Raw genomic sequence first — 14,378 nt, forward strand, 5'->3', positions numbered from 1 at the left:
AGTTTTCCTTTAAATCATTGCTTTTCTTGACAAAAAATTTACAGTTCTACATAAGTCAGTGCCACTAGAAGGGAACAAGAAAGCACGGTGTCCTGGTAGAAGTGTATCGCTGAGCATAAGAAATGCAGTGTTCCTTAATTCAACAAACTGAATGTAGGACCTGTTACTTCTCCATTAAACAGAGCGTAGACTCAAGCATTCGCTTTCACATTAAAGTCCTCAAAAATGAACAAAGTGTTAACTCACACGGGTTAACATGTGACAGTGGAGGGTTCAACATGTTGACCTTTTAGAATTGTGAGAAATTGTTGTGGGCAGGGCTTGAATCAGAAGCGAATGGTTGAACAGAAACTCTCCCCCCTCTGTGTTAAAGCATTCCACAATAATACAGCACGCCTTCTTTCCCAAAATAATCTGCACTGGGACGTGGTTGCTATAAAGTTGGAGTGGAATACACAATACCCGGTCTTAAGTCTGAGAACAGCTTTAAGTTTCTAAATGGCGGAGGAGGTTTTGATAGATACTAATGGGAGATGTACAAGGGTAAGTCCAGTTTGCAAATGGATTATTTTATTATTATTACAGCTAGGTGTGTCTATTTGACATTACTTGGAGTTAAATTTTAAGGCTTTACTCTGAATGGGTTAAACAAGCAATATTGTCTTTATAATTACGTTTCTACATTTTAAATAAAAAATATATATTTTAATTGTGTTTTGTCATAAACCTGATAATCAATGGTTAATAATGCCTTATTTTACAGCACTAAATTACTGTGTGCTCTTATTAATATTGTTAAATTACCTATCTAACCACACATTGCGAACGCTAACAATTACCCTAAAATACATCTCTTCCTTAAACTTCAGCTTTTTTATCGATAGTTCTTACACAATTCTATTGCATGCTTTTCTTTATTCAGTAAAGCAACACTAAACTCTTCCCGCTTGAAGTGAGTTGTGGAAATGATCAGCTGTTTCAGTGTGCATGGATTTGCATTTCAATTTTACACAGTAGACCATCCAGGCACTTTAAGAATTCACATTTAAACCCTTACAGAAAAGACACATAGAATTCACATGTACAAAAAAACATAAGTGATCACACTTTTGTGTGAATCCCATGTGACTTCCCAAGTGAAACCCATGGAATCACATGTAGAAACTCATGGGACTCACATCAAACCTGTGGGATCACATGTGCAACATATGGTGATGTGATCACATGTGGAGATATATCCCCCCAGGGTGCACATGTCTATCACCATATGTTGCATATGTGATGCCACAGGTTTGAGGTGATTCCAAAGGTTTCACATGGGATTCACACAAAAGTGTTCCAAAACACATTTGTTTTTGCACATGTGAAATTTTAATATTCTGTTAGGGAACATACTATGATTTCAAATACCATTTTGGACCGTACCCTCAGGCGCAGTATGTATCTGTAGAGGTTAATTTTCTTTCACTGTTAATGGTCTTTCATGTATTTTTTTTCTTGCGTAGTGATATAGGTGATGTTGATATAAAAAGCCCTTATCTATTTGGCTTTATGCTGATTATTAAGTAGCTTGTAGGAAGGGTGACTTATGTTATTTCAAATGTTTAATGGAAGAGCAAAATAGTTCTAATTGATTTCCAGATATAAGGAGTTAAAGCATGGTCCTATAGTGTCTAAATTGGGATCAAGGAAGAATTATGATTCAGCCCTGTAAATCGAAGTGTTTGCTTTGCTTGCAGGGGAGCACCCTCAGTATCTCATCGCAGAATTGTACGGCATTTTTTAAGTTGTTTGTTTATTGGCTGATTTTTAAGAAAATGTATCAACATTGTTAAGTTCTTAAACCTCTAGTTTAAGCATAATGGTGTGCATGAAGTGAGCGTTAAGTTCAGATGGATGGTTTAACTCCCATTTTTGGCAGTTGGTGGATTTATATGCACGTGCAGGGTAATTATTCCAGAATCAATTTGCCTGGGCAGTGAACACTCATGCCAGATCTAGTCGTGTACACTTCCACACTAATGCAGTCATGTGCTTGATGGATAAACAACATCAAAGTATAATACTTCAGACCAAGTTTACAGTTTAAAACCAATATGGTATAGAACTTTGTGCTGTAGTAATTCATACTGTAAGCAAACTTCTTGGTTTGTAGGCAAACTGCAATAATGTCAAGAAAACTGATCGTAAAATGCATTGTACAGTGTACAGTTTATGTTATCAACTCTGTCAGTACTGCAAAGTACTCAGTGACATACACTATATACAGTGTTCAACAATATTGAAATGCATAATAAGGACCTTATGTTTTGTTGAACATTCAAAGCTGCTACTTAAACCTGTTTGGCTTTGAACAAACATACTTTGAACAAACATCCTTTTTAAGGCCTTTAACTGTGTTAACAGTAAAGTAAACAGAGGCTTATTATTAAAGGGATGGTTCTCCAAAAATAATTAGGCATTTTTTTCATATTTGTCCAGATTTTTCCCTTACAATAGTGAGTGTATCTTATCAAACAAAAAAAAAGTGTAAAGTTCACCCAAAAATAACAATTCTACCATGATTTATTCTTCATCATGCCGTTAAAATCTGTACATGATGCAAAAGAAAATATTTTAAGGAACGTCACTGTGGTTTTGTGTCCATACAATTGCAGTCAATGGGGTCCAATGTTGTTAGGTTACCTATCTTCATTCTTCAAAATATCATCTTCTGTGTTCTGTTGAAGAAAGTTATATAGAGGCTTGGAATGACATGAGGGTGTGATTATACATTAAAAGGAAATTCGTTCATCGTTTACAGACCCTTATGCTTTAACAAGCCCAATTCCCCAATCTCTGCTGTTACACCTTTTATTTGAGAGGTGCACGTATTCTAATAAACTAACTTTCTTATATTCTAAATTCACTACGCACAAAGTGAAATATTTCAAAATTGTTTTTGTTATAATTCTGATGATTACGACTCAAAGAAGTTGAACAAAATTTTAAATCCAGTTTCTCAAACATTTTTAAATATTAAAAAAAATCAAAGATGAATAAAAAAAACTCTTACAAGACAGAAATGTTCAAAATCTTCACAGTAGGTTCAATTATGCACTCAAAACCTTTTGCATGAATTAGTGTGATCAGCCTCCATGCCATGCAGATTTATTTTGGATGCAAATTGTATAATATCAAAGGTACAAATTTCAAGTAATTGTGCAGTTAATTTTCAAATTGTAATTTCAGAAAGTTAATAATGTTCCTCTCCCAGAATTTTGACACTTCCTAAGCACAATAATATAATTTAATAATAGGATTACATTATTCAATTCATTTTTAAATATATTTTTCGCTGTTTTAAAAAAATATTTTCACATGTATATCAATTACAGTTACAACAGCTACTTCCTGTGTAAAGGGCCTAAAATGTATCATACTGTTTTCAAAGTTAAGGATTCATTAGTTTATATTGAACAAAACACTATCATGACATCTTAGTTGATAATTGAATATACTTTATTTATGACAAAACATCCCATGTTTCAGTCATGACACACATTTTCAGAAGCGATGATAATGTTTTGGTAGTGATCACAATATTTAATTTGCACAGCTAGTTATTAGAATTTCAACATTTTATGTTAATACAAATAACTTACTATGTTGCACATATGCAGTCAGCACATACATACATATAGCAGACACAAAACTGACAGTAAATATCTAATAGAAAAAACCTACAAATCACATACTATATCACTACTAAAACATACAAACAAATGTCACTACCGAAACAAGGATACCCAGTGATACGTATTGATAGTGAACATTTTTGAATCATTTTGAGCCTAGCTCAAATATGCTATACAGCACATGGTTAGCAAGCACAGTACTGAATAGATGTATACACATGGAAAACTACGTTTTATGGAATAGCACCCCAAAAAGTTTGCTTAACAGCAGAAAAATATGTTTGGTAATGCCGGTCATTAAAGTTATACAAATATTTTCAGACTTTTGAACACATTTTCTTCAAAACTATATTATATTACTAAATTATATTATTAAAAACAAAAATACAAAAACCATTTTAATATAATTTTCATAAATTTAGGGGTTTGGGTTCGGGACACTCATCTCCCAATTAAAAGTACACAATAAATTATAATTCTATATATATAATTAAGCTTACTGATGTTATAAATATTATTGTGGGGTCAATAGATGATAGAAGAATCTTAGTAAGCAACAAAGATTTAAATACTTGAATGCTTTTTAAATGTGTTTTTTTATGTGGGACAGAAGCTTGCACAAATTCTGTAGAATTGCCCATATACTGTACATCTGCAAAGTTGTCACAAATTAGATTTTTGTTTGAATGATTATTTGACACATTATTTGTGTCTACAGCACCTTACCTTATCCCTGTTGGCTGTAGCGTTGCTCTCCTCATTCGGGAGCTCCCTGCTCTATGGTTATAATCTGGCAGTTGTTAATTCTCCTGCAGAGGTAAGTAACTGAAAAACGTCACACAAAATGTCACATTGTCCCTGCATCCTGACTAGCTATTTGAAACAACCGTATGAATTTTAATCCACACAAACTGATATTTTTTATTGTTCTTGTTCTTCACTTAGTACATAAAGGACTTTTATAACCAAACCATTGTGAGGCGGTATGGGTCAGGAGTGGATGAAGAGCATCTCACGCTTTTATATTCCATCATTGTGTCTATATTTGCCATTGGAGGCTTGGTGGGCTCTCTCACAGTAGGAATGCAGGTTACGAGATTTGGAAGGTATAAAATGTAGCTTCAATTTTTCGATTTCGATTTTACACTTTTTTTCGCCAATTTTTGTGATATTCTGTTTTCTTAGGAAGGTGGACTAAAAGAAATAAACACATAGGTTATAGATACATAAAGGATGTAGTCTTTATACTAGTTAAAAATGTTCCTATCATATTACCTATATTACATATTTTACCTTTAATATACATTTACAGTAAATTTATGCATTTTGTACATGCTTTTATTAAAATTTATATACACTACATTCAAGGCATGCATTTACTTTAAGTTTGAACTTATGCTAGAAGGCTTTGTGTGTGTTTATCTTTTTTCTAGGAAAGGGACACTGATACGCAGCACAGTTCTGGTGTTTGTAGGTGGGGCGCTGATGGGCTTTAGTAGGTTATGTCAATCCCCAGAAATGATCATCATTGGTCGCTTCATTACAGGGATACATTCAGGTAATTTAATTTCTGTTATGTTGAAGACACGATTACATTTAAAGAACAATAATGTCATTAACTAGGTAAATGTTTATTGTTAAAAACTTTGTGCTGTCTTTAAAATGAGAAGAAAAGTTTTTCTTTAGATTTCTTCAACTAATTGTGATATTGCAATTGTAATAATCTTATGATGCATTTAGCTGTTATACCGAAATGTGCTCTGTGTTTCATGCTGTTGTAGGGATATCTCTTAGCGTGGTGCCAATGTACCTCGGAGAAATTGCTCCAAAGAATCTTCGGGGATTTCTGGGACTCGTGCCCAGCATCTTCATCTGTTTGGGAGTGTTCATTGCTCAGATTCTGGGGCTCCATGAGATCTTGGGCAAGGTGGTTGCATGTAAATTTATTTTATTTTCTCCATTTTAAGCATTTCAGATATAGTTTAAAAAAGATATACTTATGGTACCATGCAGAAATCTGATCTGTAATAGATTTGTTCTCAGGCTTTGAAGATCATAGCCTTGTAAGGTGTGTCTGTTATGACTTCATATCTGGTGCCTTTACACAGGAAGACCACTGGCCTCTGTTCCTCTCTCTTGTCGTGGTGCCTACATTCATACAGCTCATGTTGTTGCCATGGTTCCCAGAGAGTCCGAGATACCTCATGATAGAAAAGCGGAACATTCATGCCACTATCAAAGGTAACGACCTTGAATTTCCTCACAAATTATAGGGAAATGTTTAAGTCAATTTAAAAAATCTAAATCATTCCAAGAAAAATGAATAAAGTGAATTATACAAAGTTTTTCTGAAGGCTAGCTCCCGATAAACTGGATTCATTCTGATTATATTACGGTTACCAATCATTGTACTAGGGGCGGGTTGCAGCTGTGCAAAGGGGAACTAAGTTACAACGTATACACTACTAAATATTTTTGTAAACATATACTAAACATTTATGGAAATCTTCGATCAGTAGTAACGGTTGGAATAAAATTACAAACTGACTAAAGGAAATAAATATGCTCTTCTTTTTTCAATTTACATACTTTAATACTCATATATGATTGTTGAAATTTTAAGAGATGGAACATTATGTGAATAAATGACTTTATTAGTGTCATTTATTATGATTTTTATTTGTTTGGAAACATTAGATTTTTATACAATGTACAATGTCAGTATTTATTGATCTTCACTAATTTAAAATACACTATTAGAATCATTTACATAAAATATGTTATTTTAACGAGGCGGAAGAGTTAGAATCCATATGCAGTTGTTTATTAAAATCCACAGCTAAGTCCAAATCGGTAGCTAAATAGCACTAATGTGAGGCAGGCAGAGATAATACAGAACAAAGCAGTCCAATCCAAACAACAGAGCAAAGGGATAATCCAAGAGACGAAAACACAACAAAGCAGGCAATGGTCATAACATATATTCAAGACAATACTGTATTAGATAAACATTCGGTAAAGCAGGAAAACTAACAATATTTCGCAAAGGCCTTTTAGGTAGGCCATGCTTAAATGTCTCACAAATAAAAAGTAACCAGTGAAGCAGGGTGAGCAGTTTACAGTCACTCAGTACTCAGTAGAGGGCTCCCTCAGATGGTGTGACATTACAGAATTCACCAGGGGCTACTTCTGGTGCTCGGCAAGGACATCCCCATTGTCGGGGTGCTGGACGATCGGGTCTGACTCGATGAAAGTCCTTGATAAGTGATGGATCCAAGATGTCGTGGGCGGCTACCCTAGATCTCTCCTTAGGTCCTTACAGAAACACCAGTCCATTAAATATTGGAGATATATAAGGCCCCGCAAGCTCAGCGAGGAACCATGCCAGTGCAGAGCCACAAGAGGGTAAAAGGCAGAAACGGAACATGCTTGAAAAAAAGCTCAGTGTGGAACTATGCCAGCGCAGAGCCATGAAAAGAAAAGGCAGAAAAAAGGGATAGGTCGAGAATGAAACATCGACTTTGCATATACATTTTACACAGTTCTCATGGGATTCAAAGGCACAACATTAATTTCTGGCAACACTGAGATCTTCCCCGCTAAACTAATGCAAACGTTGGCCCTACTACACAGCTGAATGCGCTCTAAAAAGACAAATAGAACAATAAAAGACAATAAAGGCATATGTTCAAGTGTGGTGTAAAATTATTTGTGGGTTCAACTATGTGTGATGCAGTTCTTAGAACGAGCACTACGATCAGTAAAAGATCATAGAAGACATTGTCATGAAAATGATCGGCATAAAGGCTACTGTTAAATGGTAAATAAACATCACATACACCTTTAGCTACATGACACAGAAAATGGAACTTGTAAAGTTTTAATTCGAAATTTCATGAGATTGCATAGCCAGAGAAAGCTGTTTGGAAAATATATTATGTTTTTACTGTAGTAACTATTGTATTAATGCTGAAATACAAACCATAGAACCCTGCCCAAAATACAACAGAGAATGTAATGGATTTAATGGGAATTCGATTGTATAGATACTTGTTGTCTATGTAGCTGTTTGAGCTTCATGTTATAATAATGCTGAGCTTAGCTCACCAAATATGATTCTCCACCAGATCTGTCAAAAAATTAGTTTTTTAAAACATCAGTTTCAGTCAAGCTCAAAGCAAAATTCGTATAATAATTGTTTTTAAATATACATATTTTACAGTCTCTGATCAGTAATATAAAGTATAAAAATATTTGTATGCATTCGTCCAGTGAATGCATCAATGATTGGTGTCCGAAGTTGCAAGGCCTACTCGGCCTCCCCGCAGGGAGCCGCAAGCTACTGTTCTTTGTTGGATTCTCTTCTGCCCCAAGTGTATTAGGGAATAATGTTTTTATGTGCATACCCCAGGTGGCCTGCAGGCCAATGCCATGTAAGTGATAAGTGGGCCAGAGAAAGTTCCTCTGTTTCTCATGGTGCCTCATTTGCATAGCTCTGACAGTATGGTTAATTTGCACCTAATAACTAAATTTTGTTATGGACATAGTATGATGCATGCATTATAACAAAGCTCATCAGATAGAGAATTAAAAGAGTAGGAGTTACATAGTAAACATACTATGCCTTGAATTATTTTAAGGTGTGAATCATCCCAACGAATAAATACGACAAATCCTAAATCAAAACTTGCATATTTAACAGTTACAGATGATTTAAAATGGTAAGACCGCCAACATATAACATATTTGACGTTGGTGAGGAACCCATAACTCCATTGGAGGAAAAAAACCTCAGAGGGAAACCAGGCCTAACCAGGAGATTCCAGTTCCCCTCCAGCACAAGCTCGACAGTGCTTGCAGAACAAGGCAAACCATTTTTTTATTTAAGATTATCATTAATAATCTAATAGCAGCCAATGTTGTAGTGAAGACGTGTCAAGTTGCCGCCAGCTCTGTTATCTCAGCTTTTGTCAGGTCCGGGCATGGACTTCCCACTCTGGTACCTGGGACTGAGTCCTGCCCGCTCTGGTAAACTTGGAATAATGAGACAAGACTGGCTGAGAGTAGAGTACTGTTCTGCAATCTTTGATGCAACAAATACATCATTTGTTATTGAAAGTGTTCCTGGTTCCAGTTGATCTAACTAGTACAGCCTAAACCTTCAGAACATTTCTATTATGATAGTGTAGTGTATGCAAGATTTAAAAGATGCGTCTTTAGTCTAGATTTAAACTGACAGAGTGTGTCTGCCTCCCGGACAGTGCGCGGAAGACTGTTCCAAAGGTTAGGGGTTAGATAGGAAAAGGATCTACCACCTGCACTTGATTTTGAAATTGTAGGTATTACCAGCTGACCGGACGCCTGAGAGTGTAGTGCACGTGCAGGACTTTAACACAAGAGAAGTTCACTCAAGTAGTGAGGAGCTAAACCATGTAGGGCTTTATAGGCAATAAGTTAATGCGATGCTTTATAGGTAACCAGTGCAAGATTGACAGAACCCGGCTAATATGCTCATACATTTTTGTACGTGTAAGAACTCTGGCTGCCACATTTTGGACCAGTTGAAGTTTTTGTAATAAGCCTGAAGGGCAACCACCTAATAGTGCATTACAGTAATCTAGTCTTGATGTCATGAATGCTTGAATTAACTTCTCTGCATCTGATGGTGACAGCATATGACATAGTTTAGATATATTTTTAAGATGGAAAAACTCAGTATTACAGGTGTTGGCGACATGGTTCTCAAATGACAGAGTACTATAGAATAAACGCCGAGATTCTTTGGTTTTATGGAAAATCCGTCAATAGTTAAGCAGTATTCTTGGTTGTTACATATGGCGGTTTTCGGTCCAATAAGTCACACTTAACACAAAATTTGTACTTTTATATCGACTATGCATTCCACTATCCGATGGAATTGCTGTGTTTCATGAGGCTTCGAGGAAATATAAAGTTGCGTATCATCAGCATAACAGTGAAAGCTAACTCTGTGTCGCTTTAATATATCTCCTAGAGGTAGCATGTATAATGCGGAGAGCATAGTCCCTAAGACTGAACCCTGTGGTACACCGTACTGGACTTGCGATTTGCGTGACACCTCATTTTTGATTGCTACATATAGAAAACGGTCGACTGAATAAGACCTATACCATTTCAAAACTATTCCCTTAATGCCAACATATTTTTCGAGTCTATGTTGGAGTGTGCTGTTGTCTATGCAGAACTAAGGTTTAGCAGCACCAATAAGGAGATACATCCTTAGTCAGACACGAAAGCAGATAATTTGTAACTCTTATCAAAGCAGTCTCTGTACTGTGATGTGCTCTAAATCCAGTGTGGAAATCTTCATGGATGCCATTTCTTTGGAGCAAGGAACATAATTGAGTCAAGACTACTTTTTCCAGAACTTTAGATATGAAAGGTAGATTCGATATAGGTTTGTAGTTAACTAGTTCTCTTGGGGTCTTTTTTTCCAAGGGGCCTTATAACATCCACCTTATATGCTTTAGGCACATGTCCTAATGTCAGGAATGAGTTAACAATGCTAAGAAGATGATCCATAATTTCTGGGAGCATCTCTTTCAGTAGATTTGCAGGTATAGGGTCTAGCATAGATGATCTAATGATTTTAGATAGTTCATTGTGATCTACGGTAGAAAATAATAGCAATTTCTCCTTAGGGGCGCTGTAGTTAGTTGTTTGATCAGCAGGTTTCACTTCTGGTTCTATAGTTATAATTTTTTCTCTAGTGTCTTGGATTTTATGTATATTATATATAATATATATATATATAAATCGGATTTTATTTATATATAATTTAGCCACTGAAGGCCAATGAAATTGGCTAATGAAATTTGCATGCCGGACTCATCCCCCGGATATCCGGGTATAAAAGGGAGACGGCGTGCTGCATTCATTCACCTTTTGTTCTTCGGAGCCTTCGCATCTGATGACAATCCTTCTAAAAGAGCTGATTTCTCGACGTGGTGCAGCGGACTGTCCCTCACAAGTGACTTCCCCTGGCGTCTCAGCGGTTCCGGAGGTGTTTTTCTCTCTAAAAGAGCAAATTTCTACAGCACAGCATGTCTCGCTGTTCTCACGGGTGCAACACACTCATTGAGGAGGGGGAGGGACGCGATGTCTGCCTCGCGTGCTTGGGGGTCCAACACGCTGACGCAGCCGTTGTTGATAAATCCTGCCCGCACTGCAGTCACGGGTGGCTGTGTTCTTTTAAGAGCCTGCCACCACCTCGTTTGCTTCCCGACCTGTGACCGCGGTGGCTCAGCGACGGCGAGCAGCGTGGGTGACATGGGGATTTCCGTGAGCGTTAATCCGTCAGCCACCGGTTCACGGACCGTTCATGCCCCATCTCGCTCGTCTGGCCACTCCCTAAAAGACGGCACCTAGCCGTCTTGCTCCTTCCCCACATACTCGGACACGATACGTTACGAAAATGAGATGTCCCTTGCAGCATCGGAGGATGACGTACTGGCTTCCGACCCGGATGATTCCTTGTAGCCCCCTCCCCCGGGAGGTTGAGCTCGGGATGAAACGGATGTCGAAATGTCGGCCGTGCGCTCGCGGGCCGCCGCAAGCATTCGCAGGCGATGCACAGCACCACCCATCCGGCGCTCGCGGCTGGATGATTGATCATCGGGGCGGGGTGCGACTATTAGCCGCGCCCAGCCCCGGTGCCTTTTTGTCCCCGAGGTGCATGAGGAGCTCGGTAAGATTGGGAACGCCACCTTTTCGGTGCGTTTTCCGTCAGACTGACTCTTTCACTTTCTCTTCCCTCGATGGGGGGGCAGCTAGGGGCTACGTCGACGTACCTCTACGTCGGGGGCGATTTAGACTCCTGTCCGCGGCTTGTGGGTTCTCAGCACCCCGGTGTCGGGAGCTTGCAGTGCCGCGGACCAGGCTGCCCCCGCTCTTCACACCATGGCCGTCCTGCAGGTCCATCAGTGCAAGAGTTACACGAGGGAAGACCGACCCAAAGGTAATGCAGAACGACCTCGCCCTCCAGGGGGCGACAAAGGAGGTGGCGTGGGCCCTGGGTCGGATGATGTTCATGATGGTGGTCCAGGAGAGGCACCTCTGGCTCAACCTTGCCCAGATGCGGGACGCCGAGAAGGTCCGCTTTCTCGTTGCTTCCATCTCGCAGGGTGGGCTGTTTGGTGAGCCCCGCCGCGGGCCGGCCGCCTTCCGGCTGTCGAGGTCCCGTTCGGGGTCTGCTCCTAAACAGCCCCGGCCACCTTTGTTGTCGTCCCCGGTTCCGGCGCCCCTCCTCAGGCGCCCCCCCGGAGGAAGATGTCAAGGAAAGGTCCGCCGTCTCATCAGCAGCCACCGCGGAAGCACAAGCGCTCCTGATGAGGTGAACCCAAGGAGAACAAGATTGGGCCTGACCCTAGCCATTCCATCGCTGCCGGGTCGGACTGGGATGGTTGCTTGGGTAGCACTTTCCAAAGCCGTCACAGTGGCTACAGAATACGGTCCGTCTCGGCTATGCGATCCAATTCGCCAGGCCTCCGCCTAGGTTTCGGGGCATCCTCTTCACTACGGGCCGATTGGGATTAAGGGTCAACCGAGGGAAGAGCCAGCTCTCCCCGGCGCAGAGCTCCCTTTTTTCTCGGTATGGAACTTGACTCTGTTTCCATGACGGCACGACTCACCCTAGAGTGCGCACAGTCAGTGCTAAACTGTTTGAGTCTTCTCAGACAGCAACCAGCGGTCCCCCTGAAATTATTTCAGAGGCTCCTGGGGCACATGGCATCCTCGGCGGGGGTGGTCCCCTCTCGGGTTGATGCACATGAGACCGCATCAGCACTGGCTACAGAGACGAGTTCCCTGGAGATAGTTGCACACAGGCAGCAGGCGTATCGTCATCACGCCTCTCTGCCGTCGCATCCTAACCCACTGGTCTTCAATGACCTTTTTTTTTACGGGCCGGAGTCCCTCTCGGGCAGGTCTCGAGGCGAGTCATGGTGTCAACAGACGCCTCCTCCCAGGGTTGGGTGCGGTGTGCAACGGGCACGCAGTATCGGGTCTGTGGATGGGCCCCCGCCTGCGCTGGCATTCAATTGCCAATAGTTGTTAGCTGTTCTACTTGCGCCCCTGGCAGTAGGTGCTGGCAGGTCAGACAGTAATACTGTTGTAGAGACCGCCAGGGTGGCGTTCGCTCACGGCAGTTAACGCAACTCGCCTGACGCCTCCTCCTGTGGAGTCAACAGGGTCGAAGACCCACAAATCCCGGGCGACCTGAACCAGACAGCCGATGCGCTCTCTCGTCAGTCGATGCCTCGGAGAGAGTGGCGACTCCACCCCCGCGCAGTTCAGCTCATTTTGGTGCGGTTCGTGCAGGTGGACCTGTTTGCCTCACTGGACACCACCCATTGCCCGCTTTGGTACTCCCTGAACGAGGGCCCCCTCGGCACAGATACCCTAGCGCACAGCTGGCCACGGGACAGGCGGAAGTAAGCCTTCCCCCCAGTGAGCTTCATTGCACAGGTCCTGTGCAAGGTCTGGGAAGAGGAGCATCAAGTCTGAGTAGTTGCGCCTTACTGGCCCAACCGGATTTGGTTCTCGGAGCTAATGCTCTTGACGAAAACTCCCCCCCTGGCAGATTCCTCTGACGTTCCTCTGGGACCTACATGTCTGGCTTCTGGATGGGACGAGGAGACCCTGAGTGGTCTGCCCCCTGCGGTGGTAGAGACCATTACACAGGCAAGGGCCCCGGCCACGAGGCGGCTTTACGCCTTTAAGTGGCACCTCTTCTCGTTCTAGTGTTCTCGCGGAGAAGACCCACGGAAATGCTCGATCGGGTACGTGCTGTCCTTCCTTCAGGAGAGGCTGGAAAGGAAACTCCCCGTCCACACTGAAAGTGTATGTAGCCACAATTGCCGCTCATCACGAATCAGTTGCTGGCAAGCCCCTGGGGCAGCATGACCAGGTCATTAGGTTCCTGAGGGGCGCGAGAAGGCTGAATCCGGCCCGTCCGTGCTCCGCCCCCCTTCGAGCCCCTAGGAGGCCGCTCTTCCCCACCTCTCGATGAAGACGGTCCTCCTGCTGGGACGGACCTCCCATGAGTTCCCCCCTGCGGGCGAGACCATGTTGGTGTCTCTACTATATTCCTCCCTGCGGTGGGAAGTGGTCTCCGTAGCGCATATCCCCCTTCAGAGAACAGCGCTTCCCCAGTGGCCCTACGGTACTGAACGGCTTCTCGCCATTAGAGATACAAGGCCTCCGTCTGTGGTGGTCGAGGGCACGTGCCTCTCATCTTTGCCAAAGCTCTGGGACACCCTGCCAAACCCACTGGATTGTTACAATTTCGCGCTAGCGCTTGCGTCTGACACGTATGTAACCTCCGTTCCCTGATGGAGGGAACGAGACGTTGTGTCCCTCATGCCACAACACTTGCCGCCCGCTGCAGCAGTCAAGAGATGCTCTCAGGCTCCTCAGCACAAAAGGTGAATGAATGCAGCACGCCGTCTCCCTTTTATACCCGGATATCCAGGGGCGGAGTCCGGCATGCAAATTTCATTCGCCAATTTCATTGACCTGTTCAAAATAGTCAGAAGATGATAGGTTCTCAAGTCAAACCCCATCTGTCGGTTTGACACAACGTCTCGTTCCCTCCATCAGGGAACGGAGGTTACATACGTAACCGAGACATTTGTGCTGGTTTTCTTCTATAAGTGATGAAAA

General features: G+C 41.7%; 1 protein-coding gene across 1 annotated transcript in view; it reads left to right on the forward strand.

Annotated features, from left to right (window-relative positions):
• The first annotated feature begins 397 nt into the window (after nt 1-397).
• slc2a15b (solute carrier family 2 member 15b) overlaps nt 398-14,378 on the forward strand; it is a 39,483-nt gene continuing 25,502 nt past the window's right edge. The window contains exons 1-6 of the mRNA XM_079462362.1: nt 398-543; nt 4,396-4,494; nt 4,623-4,783; nt 5,111-5,235; nt 5,459-5,604; nt 5,786-5,918. Coding sequence (XP_079318488.1) covers nt 499-543; nt 4,396-4,494; nt 4,623-4,783; nt 5,111-5,235; nt 5,459-5,604; nt 5,786-5,918 — 709 coding nt within the window. The 5' untranslated portion in view covers nt 398-498. The remainder of the gene's footprint in view (nt 544-4,395; nt 4,495-4,622; nt 4,784-5,110; nt 5,236-5,458; nt 5,605-5,785; nt 5,919-14,378) is intronic.

The sequence above is a fragment of the Barbatula barbatula genome, assembly GCF_947034865.1.
Source record: "Barbatula barbatula genome assembly, chromosome: 8".
Lineage (NCBI taxonomy): Eukaryota > Metazoa > Chordata > Actinopteri > Cypriniformes > Nemacheilidae > Barbatula > Barbatula barbatula.